Source organism: Lepisma saccharinum, chromosome 8 (assembly GCF_977018435.1).
Source record: "Lepisma saccharinum chromosome 8, izLepSacc3.1, whole genome shotgun sequence".
In the NCBI taxonomy this organism is placed as follows: Eukaryota; Metazoa; Arthropoda; class Insecta; order Zygentoma; family Lepismatidae; genus Lepisma; species Lepisma saccharinum.
Genome location: NC_139236.1, coordinates 29,204,194 through 29,225,317, shown reverse-complemented (window position 1 = coordinate 29,225,317; position 21,124 = coordinate 29,204,194). Strand labels below are relative to the sequence as shown.

General features: G+C 40.4%; 1 protein-coding gene across 1 annotated transcript in view; it reads left to right on the top strand.

The window, feature by feature from the left end:
• LOC145990896 (uncharacterized) overlaps window positions 1–16,002 on the top strand; it is a 73,421-nt gene extending 57,419 nt beyond the window's left edge. The window contains exon 11 of the mRNA XM_083126379.1: window positions 15,068–16,002. Coding sequence (XP_082982505.1) covers window positions 15,068–15,239 — 172 coding nt within the window. The 3' untranslated portion in view covers window positions 15,240–16,002. The remainder of the gene's footprint in view (window positions 1–15,067) is intronic.
• Window positions 16,003–21,124: the final 5,122 nt, after the last annotated feature.

Sequence of the window (21,124 nt, the reverse complement as noted above, 5' to 3'; positions counted from 1 at the left end):
TTTCTCGCCCTTGGCTGTGGATTACTTTCCGTCCACCGAGTTTACTTGCTTTCTCTGAACTGCAAGCTTCCATGCTAGCAAGTACACTGCACACAAAACAAACACACACTTTAAATGAAGACAGGCAAGTCGATCGCATTGTTTCTCGGTGCTCACACAACATTATGACGTTCGGCAACCCTGCCTGTGTGCACGATAGGGGAAGTTCGCGCATGCGCTTGCCGCGTTTTCGACCCAGCACATTGGTGGGAGAGTTTCTTGTCTCACCTCTTGTACTGTACAATTGAGACCATTCAAAAAAGATGCTTTCCTGTCTTGTGTTAACTGCGATTTGGGGAGTTAAAAATAACAGCCTTCCGCCTGTTGCCACTCGCTGCAAACATGTGTTGGAAAGAGGGAGGGGGACGAGGAATGACCAGACAAAAGTTCATGAATAGGCTTCCGTGGGGTCAAGTGGTTTATTATTTGTGTGCGCACTTTCTCGTTTTGGGCAATTCTTCTCCAAAATTAGGCATATTGTAAGCATTGGTGAATCTGGTGGGAGGATCCCCCGGTTTACTTGCTCTTCCCAAAGGATGACCTAGTATCATAAAAAATATTGATAGCATTATATTAAAAGAACATGATATGATCGAGCAGTTCTTTTCCAGATAGTTAAAATAATAAATCAAAGTTTGATGCAAATGCATAAATAGGGAATAGATTTATGAGATGCTTAAGTAAATTTAATCCGGGACTTGTTGCGTGCAAGGCAATAACGTTAACTGATGGACAGAAAGCGAGAGCATTCAAGATTGAATATTTCCGATGTATGCTTCTTTCTTTCTGTAATCATTGTTCACACAAATATGAGGGCAAATCAAAAAGTCTTTGCACCTAATTATTTTCTAGCTTGTTATAAGTGTTATTACAAAAGCGATATATACGAGCGATGCAGTAGGCTTTTCTTGGAATGGTCCTATTGTAACTTCCGATTTCTTCCACGGCACAGCGCTGTTATCAGTTGGAAAAGATGGCCGGAGTGCACAGGAAGTCCACACCATATGAGCAGCGAAGTGTTATTTGTTTTTTGTGATGCAAAGGACAAACAGCCACAGATCTGCACAGGGAAATGGAGCCAGTGTATGGGGACAAGTGTTGATCAGTGAAGTGTGCAGTGGTAGTGCAAGGAGTTTGAAAAACGATGGGAAAATGTGTGTAATACAGTATCCACGTTTCATCGCCAGTGACAAAGAGGTCCACGAAACTTTCACCCTCGTCGACGTAACGCTGCAAATGGTTCAGTGACATGACCATTCGCTTGCCCTTGTGGACATCATAATGAAGCTTAGGAACCCATCGACACTACATCTTACTGTTTCCCAGCGAATCGGGAACAATGTCGTAAACACTACCACAGAAATGCCAAGTTCAGTGGCAATGTCCTTCAGATGAATACGTCGATCAGCTTTCACCATTTCATCAACACAGGTAATGTTGTGTGATGTCAGCGAGGAACAAGGTCGGCCCGATTGCTCATTGTCCTCCACATTTTCCCGTCCATTTTCGAACTCCTTGCACCACCACTGCACACTTCGCACTGATCAACACTTGTCCCCATACACTGGCTCCATTTCCCTGTGGATATCTGTTGCTGTTTGTCCTTTGCACCATAAAAAACGAATAACACTTCGTGGAAGAAATCGGAAGTTACAATAGGGCTGTTCCAAGAAAAGCCTACTGCATCGCTCGTATATCTCACTTTTGTAATAACACTTCTAACAAGCTAGAAAAAAATTAGGTGCAAGGACTTTTCGATTTGCCCTCATACAACAGAACTTCATCTATTTCACACCTCTACTAATAATTGAATAATTCAGTTTTAAATCCTCTTTAGTTGGGACTGGAACTATGATTTTATGTGTGCCGGTATAGTGAACACGGTTCTGTTTCAAATGAGACAATGCACTGAAAAATATGAAAGAAGCCTCCCTGATGGGGCAGTGGTAACGTCGCCTTTCTGAGCAGAAAGATTGATACGGTCCAGGTATTATGATTAGAGCTAGGAATTTTAGGTGCAAAAATTTGCCAATAAAGGTGCAAAAGAGGTGCCAATATTTGTACAAAAAAGGTGCTAAAATAGGTGCTAATTTTCAGATGTAAAATTTATTGTGAGCAATGCATACATATATGATTCAACTTGTCTGGATAAACACATAGAGTATTCTCTGGTTTTAAATCGTTTAATATAACTAAGCAACGAAAATTCTCTAATATTAGAAAGCGACATAAAGGAAAACATGCTTCTTCTTACTTGCTTAGAATTAGTCATCTAGAAAACTGTTAAAATAGATAACATTCAAAATTTCTATGTTCTTCTGAGTGAGGCTACATCTGCGGTCACTAAGCAGATACTTATAAGTTGAAAAAGAACGTTCAACGTCAACAGACACAAGTGGTGCGTATTTTGTTTTCAACCAGTAATCCACATCCTTGTTGGTTGCAACTTCTTGAACATCAGGGTTTTTGGCTAAACTTTGTTCTAACTTCTCTTTCCCGACCCCTTGCAGCTCTCGTTGCACATCCATCAAAACAGCCCACTGTGCTTCCTTTTCAGTACCCTGCTCCTCCAGTTTTGTGATTGCCGTAGTAAGGAAATAGAAGCCATGTCAATATAGAGATCATCTTGCAATTCCTGTTTTTTGGCTTTTTCTACAGCTGAGGAATCACTAGGCAAAGCATCTAAAAATTTCGTTATTGTATGGAAATGATTGCAAATAAACACTGCAGCTTTTAACCATGTACTCCATCTAGTGAGGATGGGAGAGGGTGGTAGTGGAAGTTTCGTAATTTCTACGCACTTCTGTATTGTAGAAGGAGCCTTTTTCAGTATTTTCTTAATGCTAGAAACAAATTCGTTCACATATGTATATTCATCTTTAAGAGCTTCACAAACTCTATGCAAAGCATGAACAATGCAAGTCACATGTTTTAAGTTAGGATACATATTCTTCAGATTAGAAAATGCAGCTAACATGTAAGATGCTTGATCTGCAAGAACTAACCACACACTAACATATTTTACGCCCTCCGGCCACAATACAAAACATGCATCATTGAAACTTTGCATTACACTTGCATTATCTCTTTTGCCGAGAAAATAAGTTTTAAAAAGCATGGGTTTCACTTGATGATCATTGAGAGGTGCTACTAAAATATTCAAAACGTACCTGTTTTGCCTATCTGGGGTTTCATCTAGTATGAAATAGACAGCTACTACTTGCCTGATCTGCGAGATTTTAGCTTCATACAGAGGTTGAAGGTAAGATTTCCTTAAGGTGCTCTCATCTGGAACTGACTTTGCAGTATATTTTTGCAAATATGATTTCATGACAGGATTGTTAAGTTTCGAAAGAGGTATTCCACATGCTATAAATGCCCTTGCTGTCTCACTGAAAAATTAATTTGTATTTCTGGAACTCTAAGATGCAAGCACCTCACCAATGAATTGCTGTCGCTTCCCACCTTTACCATCTCGTAGTTCTTTATTCCTGACGTGCTTCCCACTTTGAAGATGCTGCACAACCCGAGTGCGTTGGTGTTTGTCATCTACAGCAATAGGAATATCACACACATCACACCTCAGAACAGATCCATCACTCTGAATGCCATCACCGCATAACTGTTTAACAATGTCCTGCAGTTTCCCAACATTTACTTTATGTTTTGGCATGGTGAACAAGCAAATCAGATGCATCGATCAGTCGATCACAGACTGCAGTTACCTTGCTCGGTGAGATGGAAGAAGGAGACGAAAACAAAACAGCATTTCTACAACAATTCGTAAACAATACAGCATAGGACAAAAAGAGCACAACTTCTAGCAATTGTAACGCGTCATTGTTGGCACTGTTTAAAGTCCGCACGCTTACTACATTTATGTCCAAGAACTGAAGAAAGCCGATTCATTGTTGTGCGGTAAACAAGAATCGCTTTCCAAGAAGCCGTGCCTCGAATGTAGGTGGGGTTAAACAGCGTGTAAGTTGTATTTAAAAAAATGATAAAGCTGCAAAAAGGGCGAAAAGGTGCAAAAGGTTCTGAGATTGTGAAAAGGTGGAAAAGGTTCTGAGATTTTGAAAAAGGTGCAAAAAGGTGCAACCGAAACACCATGAGTAGAGTTCAATACGTGCTTATTTTGGGGATGAGTCACTTTTTTGCCCATTTTCACACAAAAAAATTTAAGGTGCAGCACCTAAAATTCCTAGCTCTAATTATGATATGGCTACAAGGTATGGTCTTCACGGCCAGAAGAAGATAAATAATAAGCAGATGTATTCTGTGTAATTCTTGCTGTATCATGGTTTCAATGTACATGAATGTTCCGGACATAAGTCCAGTTTTCTATTAAATACATTAATTGTTCACTGTCTGGTTTTTATCTTATGTGACTTAGTATTAACATATATTACCATGTCATTCACTCCGAACCTATCAATTTGGCGCTGCGGACAGTGAACAGAGGATTGACAGTGCTTAGAAGACTTGAAGGATTCTAATCATATCGTCAGGATGACTTTATCGGCACGGGATAGTGACAAGTACGATTTCATGTAGCAAATCAACAAGACTGTGTTTTACAGGTAACATTCAGTTTGCTAATTTTGTTCACGCTTAAGCAAAAGCAAGTTTCAGTTACACATCGTAACTTTTATATTTTCCAGTTATTTCTATCAGTTAATGTAATTTGAAGTTTCGATAACATGGCTCTCAACATTACATTCAGCAAATTTGCTGAAGAAAATGAAGATATCGAGAGTTATTTCATGCGTTTTGATCAACTCTGTCTCCCCCATAATGTGGCAAATGAAAGAAAAGCAGCAGTTCTATTAGCAGTCATTGGTCCTAAGGCTTTCCAAGTACTTCGCAATACTCCTGAAATGCCATATAATCTAACATATGCTGTCATTCACGACAAAATGGTTCAGCACTTCAGGCCCAAAACGAACAAGTTTACAGAAAGGTTCAAGTTTCGAAAATGTATTCAGTCTCAAGGAGAATCAGTTACTCAATTCGTAGTGAAAATCAAACAACAAGCAGCCAAATGTGTGTATGAGCAGTATTTAGATGAGGCACTTGTTGAACAATTCATCGTTGGTATACTTTCAGATTCTGCTCGGAAAAGATTATTGTCCAAAAGTGATCTCTCCTTTGCCAAATGTCAAGAGATTGCTTTGCATTGTGAGTTATTAGAGCGAGAAGTTAAATTATTCTCGAATAAGTACATAACAGATTGTGTGACTTTTGCCACCAACTCAAGAAATTTGATGCAGATGAATCCAGATCATCAAACAGGCCCTTCAACGAGTTCACGCTCAGGCAAAACGAGGCAGAACAGCTACAATCAACCTAAGAACTCAACTGCTACCAAACAAAATCCTCACTCCCAGTGCAGCAACTGCACAAAGAATCACCCACAAGGTCTATGTCCGGCAAGAAACGCAATCTGTAGCTACTGCAAACGACAAGGCCATTGGAATATACGATGCAGAAGGAGCCGTGAATAGAACGTCCAGTTCAACCTCACGGAACACGACATCCGATGAGTTGTCTACGTTCAGCTTCAACCATCTCAATACTGATGCGCTCAGTCATCATTCCACACTTCTACTCAACACATTTTGGAGCAGCAATTCAGTTCGGATAGCTTCATAGTAAATCTCGAAGTCAATAAGTGTATTGTTAAATGTGAAATAGATACTGGGTTTGCTGTTACTCTTTTCAACGAAAAGTATTTTGACCAGTTGTTTCCACACTATGTTAAATCTAATTCCAGCCTACGATTACGAGGTGTAATCGAAGGATATGTATGTGTTACAGCACAAACATCCGTCAAACTATACTTAGACAATAGGGATTACACTTTACCTGTCTTTCTCTGCCAGGAGAAACTTTTATATCCATTGATCGGTCGTACATGGTTGGACGTTATTCAACCATCTTGGAGGCGATTATTAGTTACAGCCAGTGTTCTTGCAACTAACGAGGTACTATTACTAACGCTGGTGCCGACGACATAAGGCGAGAAATTTCTTCTAGATACGATGGTGATTTGTCCAAGCCCGTTGCACCTTATTTGGTCGATATACCACTGAGATCCAACTCTGCACCGATATTTCGTAGACATTACGAAGTTCCTTATGGTATTCGAGACCGTGTTCAGGATTCTATTCAAAATCTAGTGAAAGTAGGGTTATGGGAACCGGTCGAATATTCTGATTGGGCCTCGCCACTTGTTGTTGTTACCAAGAAAGATGACTCACTTCGTCTCTGCACTGACTTCTCAGGAACGGTGAATGAAATGACCGAAAACGTCAAGTTTCCCATTGCTAGAGTCGAGGATATTTTCTCTAAGTTGGCCAGGTGTAAATACTATACGGTTATTGACCTTCAAGTGGCTTACAGACAGTTGGAACTTTCTGAAGCTGCCAAACGCATCACTGTCGTCAACACACCTTGGGCATTATATAAACCTCACAGACTACCTTTTGGCATAAACATAAGTGGAGATCTGTTTCAAATGGTCCTAGCGAAGATCCTAGATGACATTCCCGAAGTTTCCTTCTACTTTGATGACGTCATCGTCGGAGGTGAAACATTGCAAGAATGCTTCACATGCACGTGTGATGTCCTGAATCGTCTGGCCAAACACAATGTCAAAGCGAGCACCAGCAAAAGCCAATTCCTAACCTCATCTATCGAGTACCTAGGATAAAAGATTGATGTCACTAGTATACGGCCGTCAGACAAGAACTTGGAGGCCGTTCTAAATTCTCCACCACCTCAAGACAAATCACAATTACTTTCCTTCATCGGGATGATCAACTTTCATCGAAAGTTTGTACCCAACTTAGCTTCAAAACTTCACTTTTTGCTTTCTTTACTCAAGAAAAACGTCTCTTGGAACTGGGACGATAACTGTCAACACGAGTTCGACAGCATCATGTCGGAACTTCGACAGGTAAATCCTATTGTGCCTTTCGACCCAACAAAGCCAGTTGTACTTATCACCGATGGGTCTCCTTTCGGGTGTGGTGTGCAATTGTGTCATAGAGTTGAAAACGGTCTACAGACCATTGCCTGCTCTTCTACCACCTTCAGTGAGAAGGAGCGGAGATACTCCCAGGTAGAGAGAGAAGCTCTAGCCATAGTTCACGGTATCAAGCGATTTCACAAATTTTTACTCAGATCCAAGTTCGAGATTGTTACAGACGCACGTGCTGTAAAGTTTATATTTTCTCCAGATCGAACCATTTCAAAACATTCATCCAATAGATTGATGAGATGGGCTCTACTTTTATCTTCATACCGATATAATATAATTCATTCCAGCAAGGTAGAAGTAGCAGACATGCTAAGCAGGTTGCCTACGCAAACACGTGACACAATACCAGCTGGAGAAGAAGAACTTCATGCATATTTCGGGTCCATTGAAGATGCTGTAACTCCTCTTTCTCGAGACGCAATACAGAACGCCACTTCAGAAGACCCACTGCTCTCATTAGTTGTCTCCTGTGAAGCAAATGGTTGGCCAGATCAACACGACATGTCTACCGAACGGAAGAAGCTCGCACCTTTCTTCGAAAGAAGAGCTCACCTTACGTACGAGCAGGGAACGCTCATGTGGTCGGGTAGACTTATCATTCCCACAGTTAAACGGAATGAAGTTCTTAGAGTTTTACACAATGGACACATAAGTTCAACTCGTATGAAAGAGTTGTGTCTATCCAGATTTTGGTGGCCAGGCATGTCAGCAGAGATTACGGATTTTGTAGCGAGCTGCAATACATGCCGAGCTAATGCTCCTAAGGTCCGCAACGGACCCGATTCTTCATGGCATCTCGCTTCGTACGTGAACGAGAGATGGCATGTAGACCACTTTTTCTTTGCAGGGCGTAAGTTCCTACTGATAGTAGATGCCTTCAGCAAGTGGACAGAAGTATGGCCTGTACACACATTGGACACAAAGGAAACGATCCGCTGGCGTATGCAATCTTGCGCCATGCTAGGGATACCAAATACTATCGTATCCGACAACAGCCTAACGTTCACTTCTCTCGAATTTCGTAACTTCTGTCTTAAGAATGGTATCAAACATGTTACTTCACCACCTTATCACAGCCCTAGCAATGGCTTAGCCGAACGATACGTTCGTACTGTCAAAACTGCTCTTGTCAAGCTTATAACTGACAAACCCAATCTGAGCACGCTTGAACTTGATATGGGGATCGCCAACCTTCTTTTCATCCTTCGGAAGACGCGACTGGGTGGAAAAGGAAGCCTACCAGCACTTTCGGTCTTGAAACACCAACCCAGATTTTGGTGGGAACCAAACAATCTGCCTCTGTCGAGTGAATCTCCGTTCAAGCCGAGGAAGTCAGCAAAGTTTCGGAACGACTCTTCGTCGAAATATGGTACTTTCGCCATCAACTCAGCAGTTTGGGTTCAATCGCCTAAACACGGTACTCCTAATTACATCCCAGGAGTTGTTATTCGTCGTATGGGAGATAGCATCCTCTACGAAATCATGCTAGAAGATGGAATCAAACGAGTGGTGCATCCCAGGTGGTTGAAGAGACGTGTTTCACGTGACACTGCAGATGACAACGACTTCAACATTACAATACCTAACAGAAATTCAGCCAAACCCGGTGGAACAGTACCAGAACCTACCCCATGCAGAGCCGGATACCCAGAACCAGGTCCTAGCACACCTCACTCGTCTCCGAGAAGGTCTACCAGGGTTCGCCGCCCACCAGATCGATACGGTCATCAGCAATACCTGATTTTTTATTTTTTAATGGGACACCTGGAGGGATGATACGGTCCAGGTATTATGATACGGCTACAAGGTATGGTCTTCACGGCCAGAAGAAGATAAATAATAAGCAGATGTATTCTGTGTAATTCTTGCTGTATCATGGTTTCAATGTACATGAATGTTCCGGACATAAGTCCAGTTTTCTATTAAATACATTAATTGTTCACTGTCTGGTTTTTATCTTATGCGACTTAGTATTAACATACATTACCATGTCCTTCAAACCTTATCTACATCCTCACCTGCAACATCTATGGTGATCTTTACCTGGGGGAAACATCAACGGCCCTCAACCTCCGCATCAATAACCACCGCTCCTCCACCCACAACTGGATTTCACTGTTGCCGTCCACACCAACCACCACAACATCAGTTTCAACAACTGCTTCCGGGTAGCCATCATCCATCTCCTACCCCAACCAGCCAACACCTCTGTTCGCAAAAGATGGGAGAGTGCCTATATATCGGCCATGAGTGCAACCACTCCACCTGGCTTGAACAAGGCCATCCAGTAATGCCCATCCCTCACCCACCGTCCCTCCCAAGCCATCCCTTCCCTCCCGCCCTCCCAGCTCATCCCACACACTCACACTTTACGACGAGCCTGGTGACGAAACAGTGTTTTTTTCGTTGTACGCACCGCTTCCTCTTCGATGGGGACCTGGCAACTCTGCAAGGCCCCAACTTCCGGTTCCGTCTTTTTCTCCTCACACCGATGATGCTATGAAATTAGCGAAAATTTTGAATTTTTCTACTGTCCGGTGAGTGTTTCCTTTTACCTTCTTTGATTTATATATATATAAAGGTGAAAATTTCATAAACCCCAAAAGAATTTCAAAGGGACGCTCTGCCCCTAATTGGGCTAGAGTGAAAGTGATTGCAGATTCGGAATGTGCACGTCAAGACCTTTCAATAGAGTATATGGTAGACCCCTTTGAAAATTTTTTTGGGTTTTATGATTTTTTCTCCCAGAAAATTTAAAATTGCCATATCTCCATTCCTAATTGAGCTAGGAGGATGGTTGATAGCTCATCAGACTCGGAATGAAGTCCTCTTTCCGATTCTACAATACAAATATGGGGGTTTCCATTTAAAATTTCACAGTTGCTCCCCACCCCACCCCACCCCACCCCCAAGGGGCGGGGGTGGGGAATCAGGTGTAATATCATTGAATAGCTTTCTTTCACTTATTAAACACGTATTTTTTCGTTTTCCGATTCGATGTGTATTTCTCACATTATGTGATCGTTACTGGACTTTGGACCACCCGGTATATGGATGTGTGTGTGTGTGCGTGTGTGTGTGTGTGTGTGTGTGTATATACATACATACATACATACAGGGCTCGAAAAATCCTGGTCGCCATTTTGCCATGTCGACTAAAAATTTCAGCCTGGCGACTGTGATCTTTTGCTGTAATATTGCTGTTTTTTAAGTTTGCATGTACGAAATTTTGAAGATTCTAAGTTCAAATTGCAGTACTGCGTAAGTTAGCAAATTATTATTTTTTCAACGTTGTGAGCATTCCATAGAATCAGTAACAATGTCTTACTCTTTGTCCCCTAACCCCCCATTTCCCACTTTCTCACATGATTTAGTGGTTTTGAATACGGTGCTGCTCAGCTTCTTATAGATTGATTGATTTGCTTTATTTTACTTCGCTTTTTGTGCCACTTTTGGCAAATTTGCAAAGATGGAGATAAGTGATGATATGATGAAATTGATGAATGAACACTCGCAAACGCCCATGCCCAAGCCGGGATTCGAACCCGGGACCCCTGGCATCGTAGCACGATGGGATAACCACTCCGCGACGGGGACCGGCTCAGCTTCTTATAATATGCACAATTGCTAGTTATTGGTTTTCTGGCGCCTGATTTTCAGAGCAGGCGCCTAGCTCTGAAGAAGATTTTCGAGCACTGCATATGCATATACCGTTCAATTGAATTAGAATTTTGGACACATTGCAATAACACAGATGCTTTATGTTGTTAATAAATTTGTGTTTTTGTGGGTGGTGAGAGGTTGAAATAGAGAAAACATCTGCTGTTCCTTTGAATTTCAGGAAAGTTTGCCTTGAAAACCGGGAATTATACTTGAATTTTATCATTTCCCTAGAGTAGCCACCCTGTGTAGAAATCTTATGCACAGAAAAAAAACAGTAATGCATGTAAAAATAACACAGATTTTTAATTAATAACACCGAATTTGCCATAAACTGCAAAAAATAACTCTGAATCACTGTAGAAAATAACACTGAAATTTAGGGAAAAATAAAATGAAAACTTCATGTCCCAACTTATCCCCATTCCCAAGTATCTTCCTCTTCCTCTCACCGTTCACCATTTTCAACAAGCCTGGGCAAACAACTATTTTTTCTGGGCCAATTGTATCTTTGGTCTGTACTTGTCAACTTTACAGGTCAAACACCTACTTCCTTATCCACCATCTTTTATCTATGGCTGAAGATATATTATAGAGAAATGCAACATTTGAGTACTTGAAATTTTGTTAGTAACAGCTGTGGTAGCTCAGTCATTAGGACATTTGACTACCATATGAGAAACCTGGGTTTGATCCCCAGCGGGGGAGAACTGGGATTTTTTCCACCTTTTCAAATGGCTCCTGCACACACCCAGCATCATATAAAGTGGGTACTTGGAGAAAACTGGGAAATAAAGGCAGCCTGGGGCATAGTGCTGATCACAATACTCCACCTTCAACCGTGATCAAGAAAGTGTGGTGCCATAACTCCAAACCCCTTATACGCCTTCATGACGTTGTACAAAGCACAGAGGAGCACTTTACTTTTTTATGTTATCAATTATTCTTACAATATTTTTTTTAAAAGATGCAAAAAAAATAAAAAAGGAAGTGGGGCAAGCACAAAAATATCAAAAGTAGCCTGTGACCTGCTTAACTCTTTGCGGCGCAGTGGTTACCAATGGTAACCACCTCAAGATTGTCCTTTTCGGCTCGGTGGTTAGTGTCACTGACCACCACTTGAAATGCAAATTTTCGTTTTGTGTGGTATTTTAACTCGAATGTTTCGCTTTGAGGTGTATCGCCTTTTGTCTGAAATGAGATTTTGGGGATTGTTGTTTCTTATGTTTACTCCAGTCTCCTTTATGGTGCCGCTTTTGTTGAATGTTGTTGTAAACAGTGATTGTTAATGACTAATTGTTGTAATGGTAGTTCTTTTTCGTTTTCTGCCGAATCCACTGTGCTTTTATATTTCCCCATTACCGTGGCTACATCTGTACCAAGAAGTGGAGGTTTTTGTGCGGTCGTTCACAAAGGAACTCTTCATATGTAGGTGGTTAGTGTTGCTGACCACCGCGCAGATTTGGTTGCTTTCGGAACTCTGTGTAAAGTTTACATATTTCCTAGAATCATGGAGAGGCTGACTGATCAGGATATTCGAGACTTTTTTAATGCTGAGGACATACCCTCAGGCTCTGATTTGGACTTCAGTAGTGATGATTCAGATGCAGATCCCACTTTTCACCCAGAAATAAGTGCAGAAGGAATGTGCATTGCAGAAACGTCCTCTGAAGATGAATTTCTTGGGTGCAATATTCCTACTAACGAAGGACCTTTGACATCAACACAAAGTGCCACAGGTTGTGTTAGTGCATCAATGAGCGTCAGACAACAGGATGGTTCCAATGAGGTCACAGTGAGTACTCCAATTGTGCCATTGGTTCATGTAACAAGGTAACCAATCTGGGATCAGACATCTCATCAAACAACTCCAGTGCCACATTTCTCAAGTAGGGTGGGACCGACTGATGCTGTGAAGGAACTGCAAGATAAGAGCCCTCTTGCAATTTTTTCACTCTTTTTCAATGATGAGCTGCTCAATCATATTGTGTTTCACACGAACTTATATGCTACACAACAAGGTAAGCCCTTCCAACCGACAGACATGGATGAAATTCGAGTATTTATAGGAATGAACATTTTTATGGGTCTCAAACGAATGTAAAGTTACAGAGATTATTGGTCATCAAAACCAGACTGGCATGACTATTATATTTCAAAACTAATGAGTGTAAAAAGTTTTGGTTGGCTGTTGGGTCACATACATTTCAACAACAATGCTGTTCAACCAGAGCGTCGTGATCCACAATTTGATAAATTATATAAACTCCGACCATTTCTGAACAATCTGGCACACTCTTTCGCGCAAAACTACAAAGCTTATCAGAAACTTGTCGTCGATGAATCGATGGTAAAATTCAAAGGAAGATCTAGTATGAAACAATTCATGAGGGATAAGCCAATCAAAAGAGGTTTCAAGATATGGATGCTCTGTGACTCGTCTGGATATAACCACAGGTTCGAAATCTATACTGGGAAAACAAGCGAGCAAGGTGAGAAAGGGTTGGCTTCCCGAGTTGTTCTCAGTCTCTGCCATGATTTTATTGATAAAAACCATGTTCTATTTGTAGACAACTACTTCAATAGCTATGAGCTCCTGCTAACTCTAAAAGCCAAAAATATTTTTGCATGTGGGACAGTGAATCATGCACGGAAGTTCCTACCTAGTCTCAAAGGGGAGAAGGAACTAAAGAGAGGAGAATATGATTGGCAACAGTCCGATGATGACATAACAATGATAAGATGGAAGGATAAACGAGCAGTGAACTTTTTGTCTAATTTCCACAATCCCAATGATACAATAACCATCAGTAGGAAGGCAAAAGATGGTACTATTTCAGATGTGCCCTGCCCAAAGATTGTGAAGGAGTACAATGAAAATATGAATTTTGTCGATAATTTTGATCGACTGAAGAATGATTACCAGATTGACCGCAAAAGTAAGAAATGGTACTTGAGATTATTTTTTCACTTTCTTGATGCAGCTCTAACAAATACTTTTATTATTCACAATCAAATTGAAGGTGAGAAGTTCACTAACAAGGAATTTGGGAGGGATGTATATATAGGTTTGCTCTCCACAAGAATAGCAACTCCACACACTCCCCCAAACAGAAGTGTAGAAATAAAGCGCCACAAACCTAGTGTCATGCCGAGTATTAGGAACCAGAGTGCAAGCCATCAACCTAAGAGGTCCACATCAAGAAGATGTGCTACGTGTAGCACGAAGAGCAATCCAGTCCGCACGATATGGATGTGCAGTGTTTGTAATGTGCCCCTTTGTTTGCGGAAGGATAAAGACTGTTTCCAAACCTTTCACCGAAATTGAAGTTGAATTTAGGTAAAGAAAACCTTTGTATTTCACAATTTTCATTCACATATGTTGCATAAAAAAACATGTTACATTTGCGTGGTGGTTAGTGCTGATAACCACCAGTTTTTTTCAAATTAAAATTACAATTACAAAAGAATTTAAGAAATATTATGAAAATATGTATTCTTATGTCAAAATAAAAGATATTAAAAGTGTTAATGTAAAAAAAAAATTTCGAACCTTCTCCGCGCCGGAAGGGTCGGGAAATTTATCCAACTCCTGAGCCGCAAAGAGTTAACCCAGACATCACATCCTTGATAACACTTGCCTGATGAAGACAACATAAAAATAACAATAAATGAACATGCAGGGGATTTTTATATTTACTAGGGATGGGACCGATTAATCGGCCGGTATAGGCATATCGGTTTATTGGTAAAATTACCGATTATTTTACCGATCCGATATATCAATAAATATCTGATAATGTAGTGCAAAATTCTGTTATTTTGTTGTAATTTTTATGGATAACTCCATGCCCTACTTTCTAAAAAAGTAAATGTTTAAATATGCAATTTCTTTTGCACTGCAGTCACCTTGAAACACACATTTATTAAGGAGGTCAATGAAACTTTCAGGTTCTTCAAGGACTATTTCTAATTTTATATGGGATCGGTAGAATATCTGTTATCAGTATCTGTAAATTTTATATCAGTACTTTATCGGTATCGGCCAAAATTTCATACTGGCCCATTCCTAATATTTACCATTTAAAAATATGCTTTTACTGATATAACTCATGTGAAAAAGTAGCTGGTTTAACAAGCATGAAGTTCCTGGGTTCGAATCCCTGCCTGAACATGGATCTACATCAATTTAATTGAATCATCACTCATCCTTATTGTTACAATTAGCCAAAAGTGGCAAAAAATTAATGCTGAGTGCCGAAAGTAAAAATTCATGTGTGGTAAAGATATTTTTATCAATGTCTTATTCTTGTTGTGTTCTTTCAGGTATGCCCTACCAGGCATTCATGCTATGAATTTTGTTCTGGACTCGTCTTTGGGAGGTGGTGGAATTGCCTCATTGAGATTTGATCCACAGGGTAAAGCTTATGGCCAAATGCTTCTGGATTATCGCATAAATAACATTCCATCTTTGGAAGAAATTCAAAAGGAAAGCTAGGAACATATTTACAAAGTCACGTAATTTTTCATTTGAGAACATGACATTTAATGCAGAATAAAAATTAATATCTCTAAAATAGTTTATAGGTTTAAACAGGTGTTTTTCACATTTTTTATCTTGTCCACTGAATCAATAATTGAAGTACCTGAACATTTTTACAGTAAATAAGGTGACACTAGTTGTCAAGAGCATGGATTTTTTTTAAAAAAAATTTCATAGTTACAGAAGATCTTAGTGCACAAGCACGAAGTAGTACTCATTGCTTTATTTATTGTCCACTAGAGAACAGTTCTAAATGATGTGCAAAGTGCATTAAAATTTGGAGACTTTCCTGTAAAAATTAAACTACATTCTACTGAGAATTTTGTACATTTAATCGTGTTTTAAATATTGTACTTGTGCAATATCAGTTAATGCATTTTTGCAGTCTTACTTGAAATCTCCATTCTGGAACACCGATTTTTTTGTTACAGTAAGCACAACCTATGTATTGTTCTTCCAACACGCTGTTGCAGTCATATGTAAAAGAGTCAGTCCATGCCATTTAATGCTGTGTGGAGTTTTAACATGAGTGTTAAAATTTTGTGTTATAGTGGACAGAGTTATCACTGTAAAGAAAGATCATGTGTGGCTTATTTTTCATAATCTCCACTTCTGCAGTGCTATTGTAGCCAAAAAAAATATAAAGAAAAAATTGTAAGTATATTTTTATAAATGTTACATGAATGTGTTGACTAGAGATAAACTGTTCATGGGAAAATGGAAGTAAAATAGTATTTTTTAATAAATTGCAATACATTATTTACAGTATTTTTCATACTGTTACTAATGAAGTACATTTTGTTGACATATTTTTAAACTTTGGTCTTAGATATATGTTCCATTGCATGTTGGAAACCACAAGAATTAACATGACTTTTCCCCATAATGCAGTGTATACAACAAATTACCCTTTTGAATTTATATTTGCTCCAAAACATTTAATGAATGAGAAAAGCAGTGCATTTATGCGGATAAGCCTTGTACAGTGTTATTCAAGGGTTGATTGAGAAGTTCTCAAGTACCATTGTAAAGAATAATTGCATGGTAAGAAAGAGCCATGTTCAACAGATGTTTTTCTTGAGTTCAGGAGATAAAAGTCCACCCGGCCAAAGATTGGACTTGAGGAAAACCAGACTTTCTGCCTCCAGTTCAAGCGGTGTTTCTACCGGCTGCTACATGCCTGATTTTTGTCCATTTGTCCAGTCTAACACGACACCTCTTCCTGTCAACATACCCCCTTCGCTCGCATTTCAGGGAGAGGCAGGGAATCGGGAGACCTATTCGCTTGCTGTGCTGCGGCAACCATTAGGCACTGCTGTGCTTTGCCTTGTTGAGGGTGCCACCTGTTTCGAAAATGACTCGAAACGAAAAATTTGGCAACGTGTCACCACGGCAACTGTACAAAGCTGATTTGTTCAGCGATTCATGTGACCCTCTTTTGCTTTCGACAGAAAAGATAAAAATAGAATTTCCAAGTCCATTCTCTAGCCGGAACAACTGTAGGTTAATGCAGAGGGGGAAAATGTAGCAAAGAAAAATTAAACAGATTTGAAGCTGCAGTAAGTAAAGTGTAAGCTGGAGTATTATCATTATGAAAGAACGTTACATTCTTCAGCATTTTTTTTTTTTACTTGATAGCATCCATCTGCTTTACATAAATGTAGCAGGGTGCACCCTTGCAACAACTTCATCCTTGCAAGGATATCACAACTTTCAACTAAAGACAAAAGAGAATTATTGATCAGCACGATAATTGCCTTCAAATTTGGTCCATTCAGCATCCATAGAGAAGACGCTAGAAGCAAAATTCAGGAAATTGTTTCTGTAAGCTGGCAACAAAGCCACTCTTATGTATTGTTCTTTCCAAGAGGTTTCAGTCTTTTTTCAACGAAACTTTGCATGGTTGTTGAAATGTACCACTGCTACATACATTTTTTCATTCATTTCGGTCTATTGTGGTGGCTAGTTAACTTTTGATTTTTCTTCTTCTTCTTCTTAACTGTCATTATTCGGAGGGACAAGGCATAAATTTCACCTCCGCTAAAAGCTCTGTCATTCCAAGAAAAGAAAGAAACATTTTCATCTCTCTGTTACAATTTGTTTTTGAGCTAGATTTTTTTTTGTGTACTTTGTGGCAAGTTTTAAAATCATGCACTACAAAAGGCCCCATCCAGAGAGGCTTTATCCATGTGCGAGGCTCCATTTGCTAAAGGTTAAACATACTATTATGTTTTTTATGAAATTTTATCCTGTTCTGTTATATCACATGATGGTCTTCCCATTTTAATAATGAAGTTGACTCCAAGATGGACACCATGCTCAAAACATAAGCTAACAAGTCCCCCTCTTCCTATGTCATGTACAGGGATGTTTTATTCATGTTTACCCATTCCTGTTGGTTTTAAATGGGTGTTTCCACACTTACAAGCCACACAATATTCTGAATTACTTCATGAAATGGAATTTGAAAAAACTGATTCTGTTCTTTGGTTTTATACCACCTGCCCACCTCTTGACCTTGTGGTCATCTGAGATAAAAGGACTCTCAAATATTTGGTTCACATTAAGTAGATAGTAAATGTACCTTTGACTGCAATTCTGATTTCTTGACCAAACGACCGCCAAAACCTCAAAAACTCACTTTCTCTCCACGTTCCGCGCCTTATTTATTGCGCTGACGATGTTTCACGGCGCAAAAAAAGCCGTGATGAGTGAAAGATGAGCTCTCATCCTCCAAAATGTTTGTAGATCGTGACCTTTGTAAACCTCTCTCTCGAGAACGATGTGCCACACACACACACACACATACACTCACTTTCTCTCCCCGTTCCGCGCCTCCTCTCATCCTCTCATCCTCTCATTCTTCAAGGATGAGTGCACCTTATCGTAACCAAATGTTTGTAGATCGTGACTTTTGTAAACCTCTCTCTCGAGAACGATGTGCCCCACACACACACACACACACACACACACACACACACACACACACACACACACACACACACACACACACACACACACACACACACACACACACACACACACACACACTCTCTCTCTCTCTCACTCTCACTCACTCACTCACTCACTCACTCACTCACTCACTCACTCACTCACTCACTCACTCACTCACTCACTCACTCACTCTCTCTCTCTCTCTCTCTCTCTCTCTCTCTCTCACTCACTCACTCACACACTCATTTTCTCTCCACGTTCGGCGCCTCATTTATTGCGCTGACGATGTTTCACGGCGCAGAAAAGCAGTGATGAGTGAAAGATGAACTCTCATCCTTGAAGGATGAATGCACCTTATTGTAATTTTCCAAATCCCGGTCAAAATGTTTGTGTATCGTGACCTTTGTAAACCTCTCTCTTTCGGGAACGATGTGGCACACACATACACACACGCGCGCGTGTATCACTTTCTCTCCACGTTCCGTGCCTCATTTATTGCGCTGACGATGTTTCACGGGCGCAGAAAAGCCGTGATGAGTGAAAGATGAACTCTCATCCTCTCACCCTTGAAGGATGAATGCACCTTATTGTAATTTTCCAAATCCCGGTCAAATGTTTGTATATCGTGACCTTTGTAAACCTCTCTCTTTCGGGAACAATGTGGTGCACACACATACACACACACACACACGCGCGCGCGTGTATCACTTTCTCTCCACGTTCATTGCCATCCGCTTCCGCAGTGGACGACTCCACCCTCGGCAACCACAAACGGCAACAAACTCCCCGAACCTAATTATCTCGCATCCGCTTCCGCCCGAAGCGAATCTGTAAGAGGATGCGAGGAAAAAATGATCGAATACCATGATAAACACGCATGAGGTGGAACTGTCAACGGGGTTCATTGCCATCCGCTTCCGCAGTGGACGACTCCACCCTCGGCAACCACAAACGGCAACAAACTCCCCGAACCTAATTATCTCGCATCTGCTTCCGCCCGAAGCGAATCTGTAAGAGGATGCGAGGAAAAAATGATCGAATACCATGATAAACACGCATGAGGTGGAACTGTCAACGGGGTTTATTGCTAGGACATTGACTATAGCGCTCATTGTGTTTTCACCAAGGGGGTCGCGTGGGATGGGGGGGGGTTCCTATATAACCCACCAGTTTCTCTTTTTGTACATCATTATCATAGTGAACCTCAATCGTGGCAGTTCAGTATTCTTAATTGTTTGTCTGATAGTATACATATATATCATCGTGGAAGTTTTAGTGAGCTACAAGTTTTATTTTGAAGTCTCTCTATCTTTCTTGAAAGGTGAACGTCAATTGTGGCAGTTCAGTATTCTTTAATTTGTTTGTCTGGCAGTATACATATATATCATCGTGGAAGTTTTAGTGAGCTACAAGTTTTTTTGAACTCTCTCTATCTCTCTTGAAAGGTAAGTTGTTTTTCAAGTGTTTTTTTTCATCATATATTTATTTTGTTTTGCGTCTGACACACACACACATATTCAGAGGAGTCATAAAAATTGACACACACCTCCTACAACAGTGCACACACTGATCGCGTCTAATATATATATATATGCACTTGTGGAAAGAAAAAACTGTCTAGCATTTTTGATCTATTTTTTTTTTCCTTCTGTTTCAGTGTGCTTTCCCCTACCACCACCAACCCCAAAAAATTTCTCTGTATATATAAATAACAGAGAAAAAAAATGGAACCGCAAGCAGGTCCCTCCGGTCTTTGCGGGAAAGTGGCATGTCGTAACTGTGGAAAATTAATTTCGAAACCTAATATTGCTAGGCATTTGAAAAAATGTTGTCTACCGGAACATGATGACGCCCCCCCGGCAAAGAAATCTCGCACTGATGCAGAAGAATGGGGTGCTTTGAATAAAAGCGCACGCATCATGACGTATAAATCTGGAAGTGACGAAAAATGTGACTCGAGTACCTTCCTCGACAATGTGAAATCGCGGGTAGTTGATCAACTAGGGGATTGCCTCGTTAATGTTGCAATTAAAATTCATCTCGTCTTGACCCTGCTGTATGAGAAAGTTGTCTCGTCCGAATCAAGCACTTTCAGCTTTTACGTAGGGTGTGAAGGCTTACATGAGGGCAATCACGAGGATCTTGACGAGATAGTGACACGGCTTTTTGAGCATCTGACACAAAAACAAGAAGCGTTTGAAGGTCGAGGAAGTGGATGGAGTCTTTGCGGTCGCAGCCACATGTTAGAGCTTCGAGTGTGCAATTTCAAACCCTTACGCAGTGCTCAAAAAAACAAAAACAAAAAAAAAAGCAAAATGCAGTGTTAAACATACAAAGTAATGATCAGAAGAGTTTCTTATGGTCTGTCATCGCCGCATTACACCCAGCTAATAATGTTAACCCCGAACGCCTGTCCAATTACAGACGATACGAGAGGAAATACAAGAATGTCATGCGAGGAATTTCCTATCCTGTGCCTCTGAATGAGATCAATCAATTTGAAAAAAACTATAGAGAGGAAAAAGGAGAAGATATCGATATTTCTGTGTTTGGGGTTGACGATTGCGACAACATTCGTGTGTTAAGACCTGCGAGAAGCCAGAATAATGTAATTCGACTCTTGCTTGTAGATGGTCGTTACAGTTTGATACGGAATTTCTCACGATTAGTAGGAAGACAGATGAGCAAGCATCACGATAAGATCGAAATTTGCGATCGGTGTTTGAGAATTTTTCGCGTGGGAAAGAAGATGAAAGAACAGCACAAGTGTTTTGGCTCTGTGAATGCAGAACCCGAAGATGTCATGCCGGAACCCGGAACCAAGATGAAATTTCAGAAACACCAGGCTCTTCTCCACCATCCTGTCGTCCTTTATGCCGATTTTG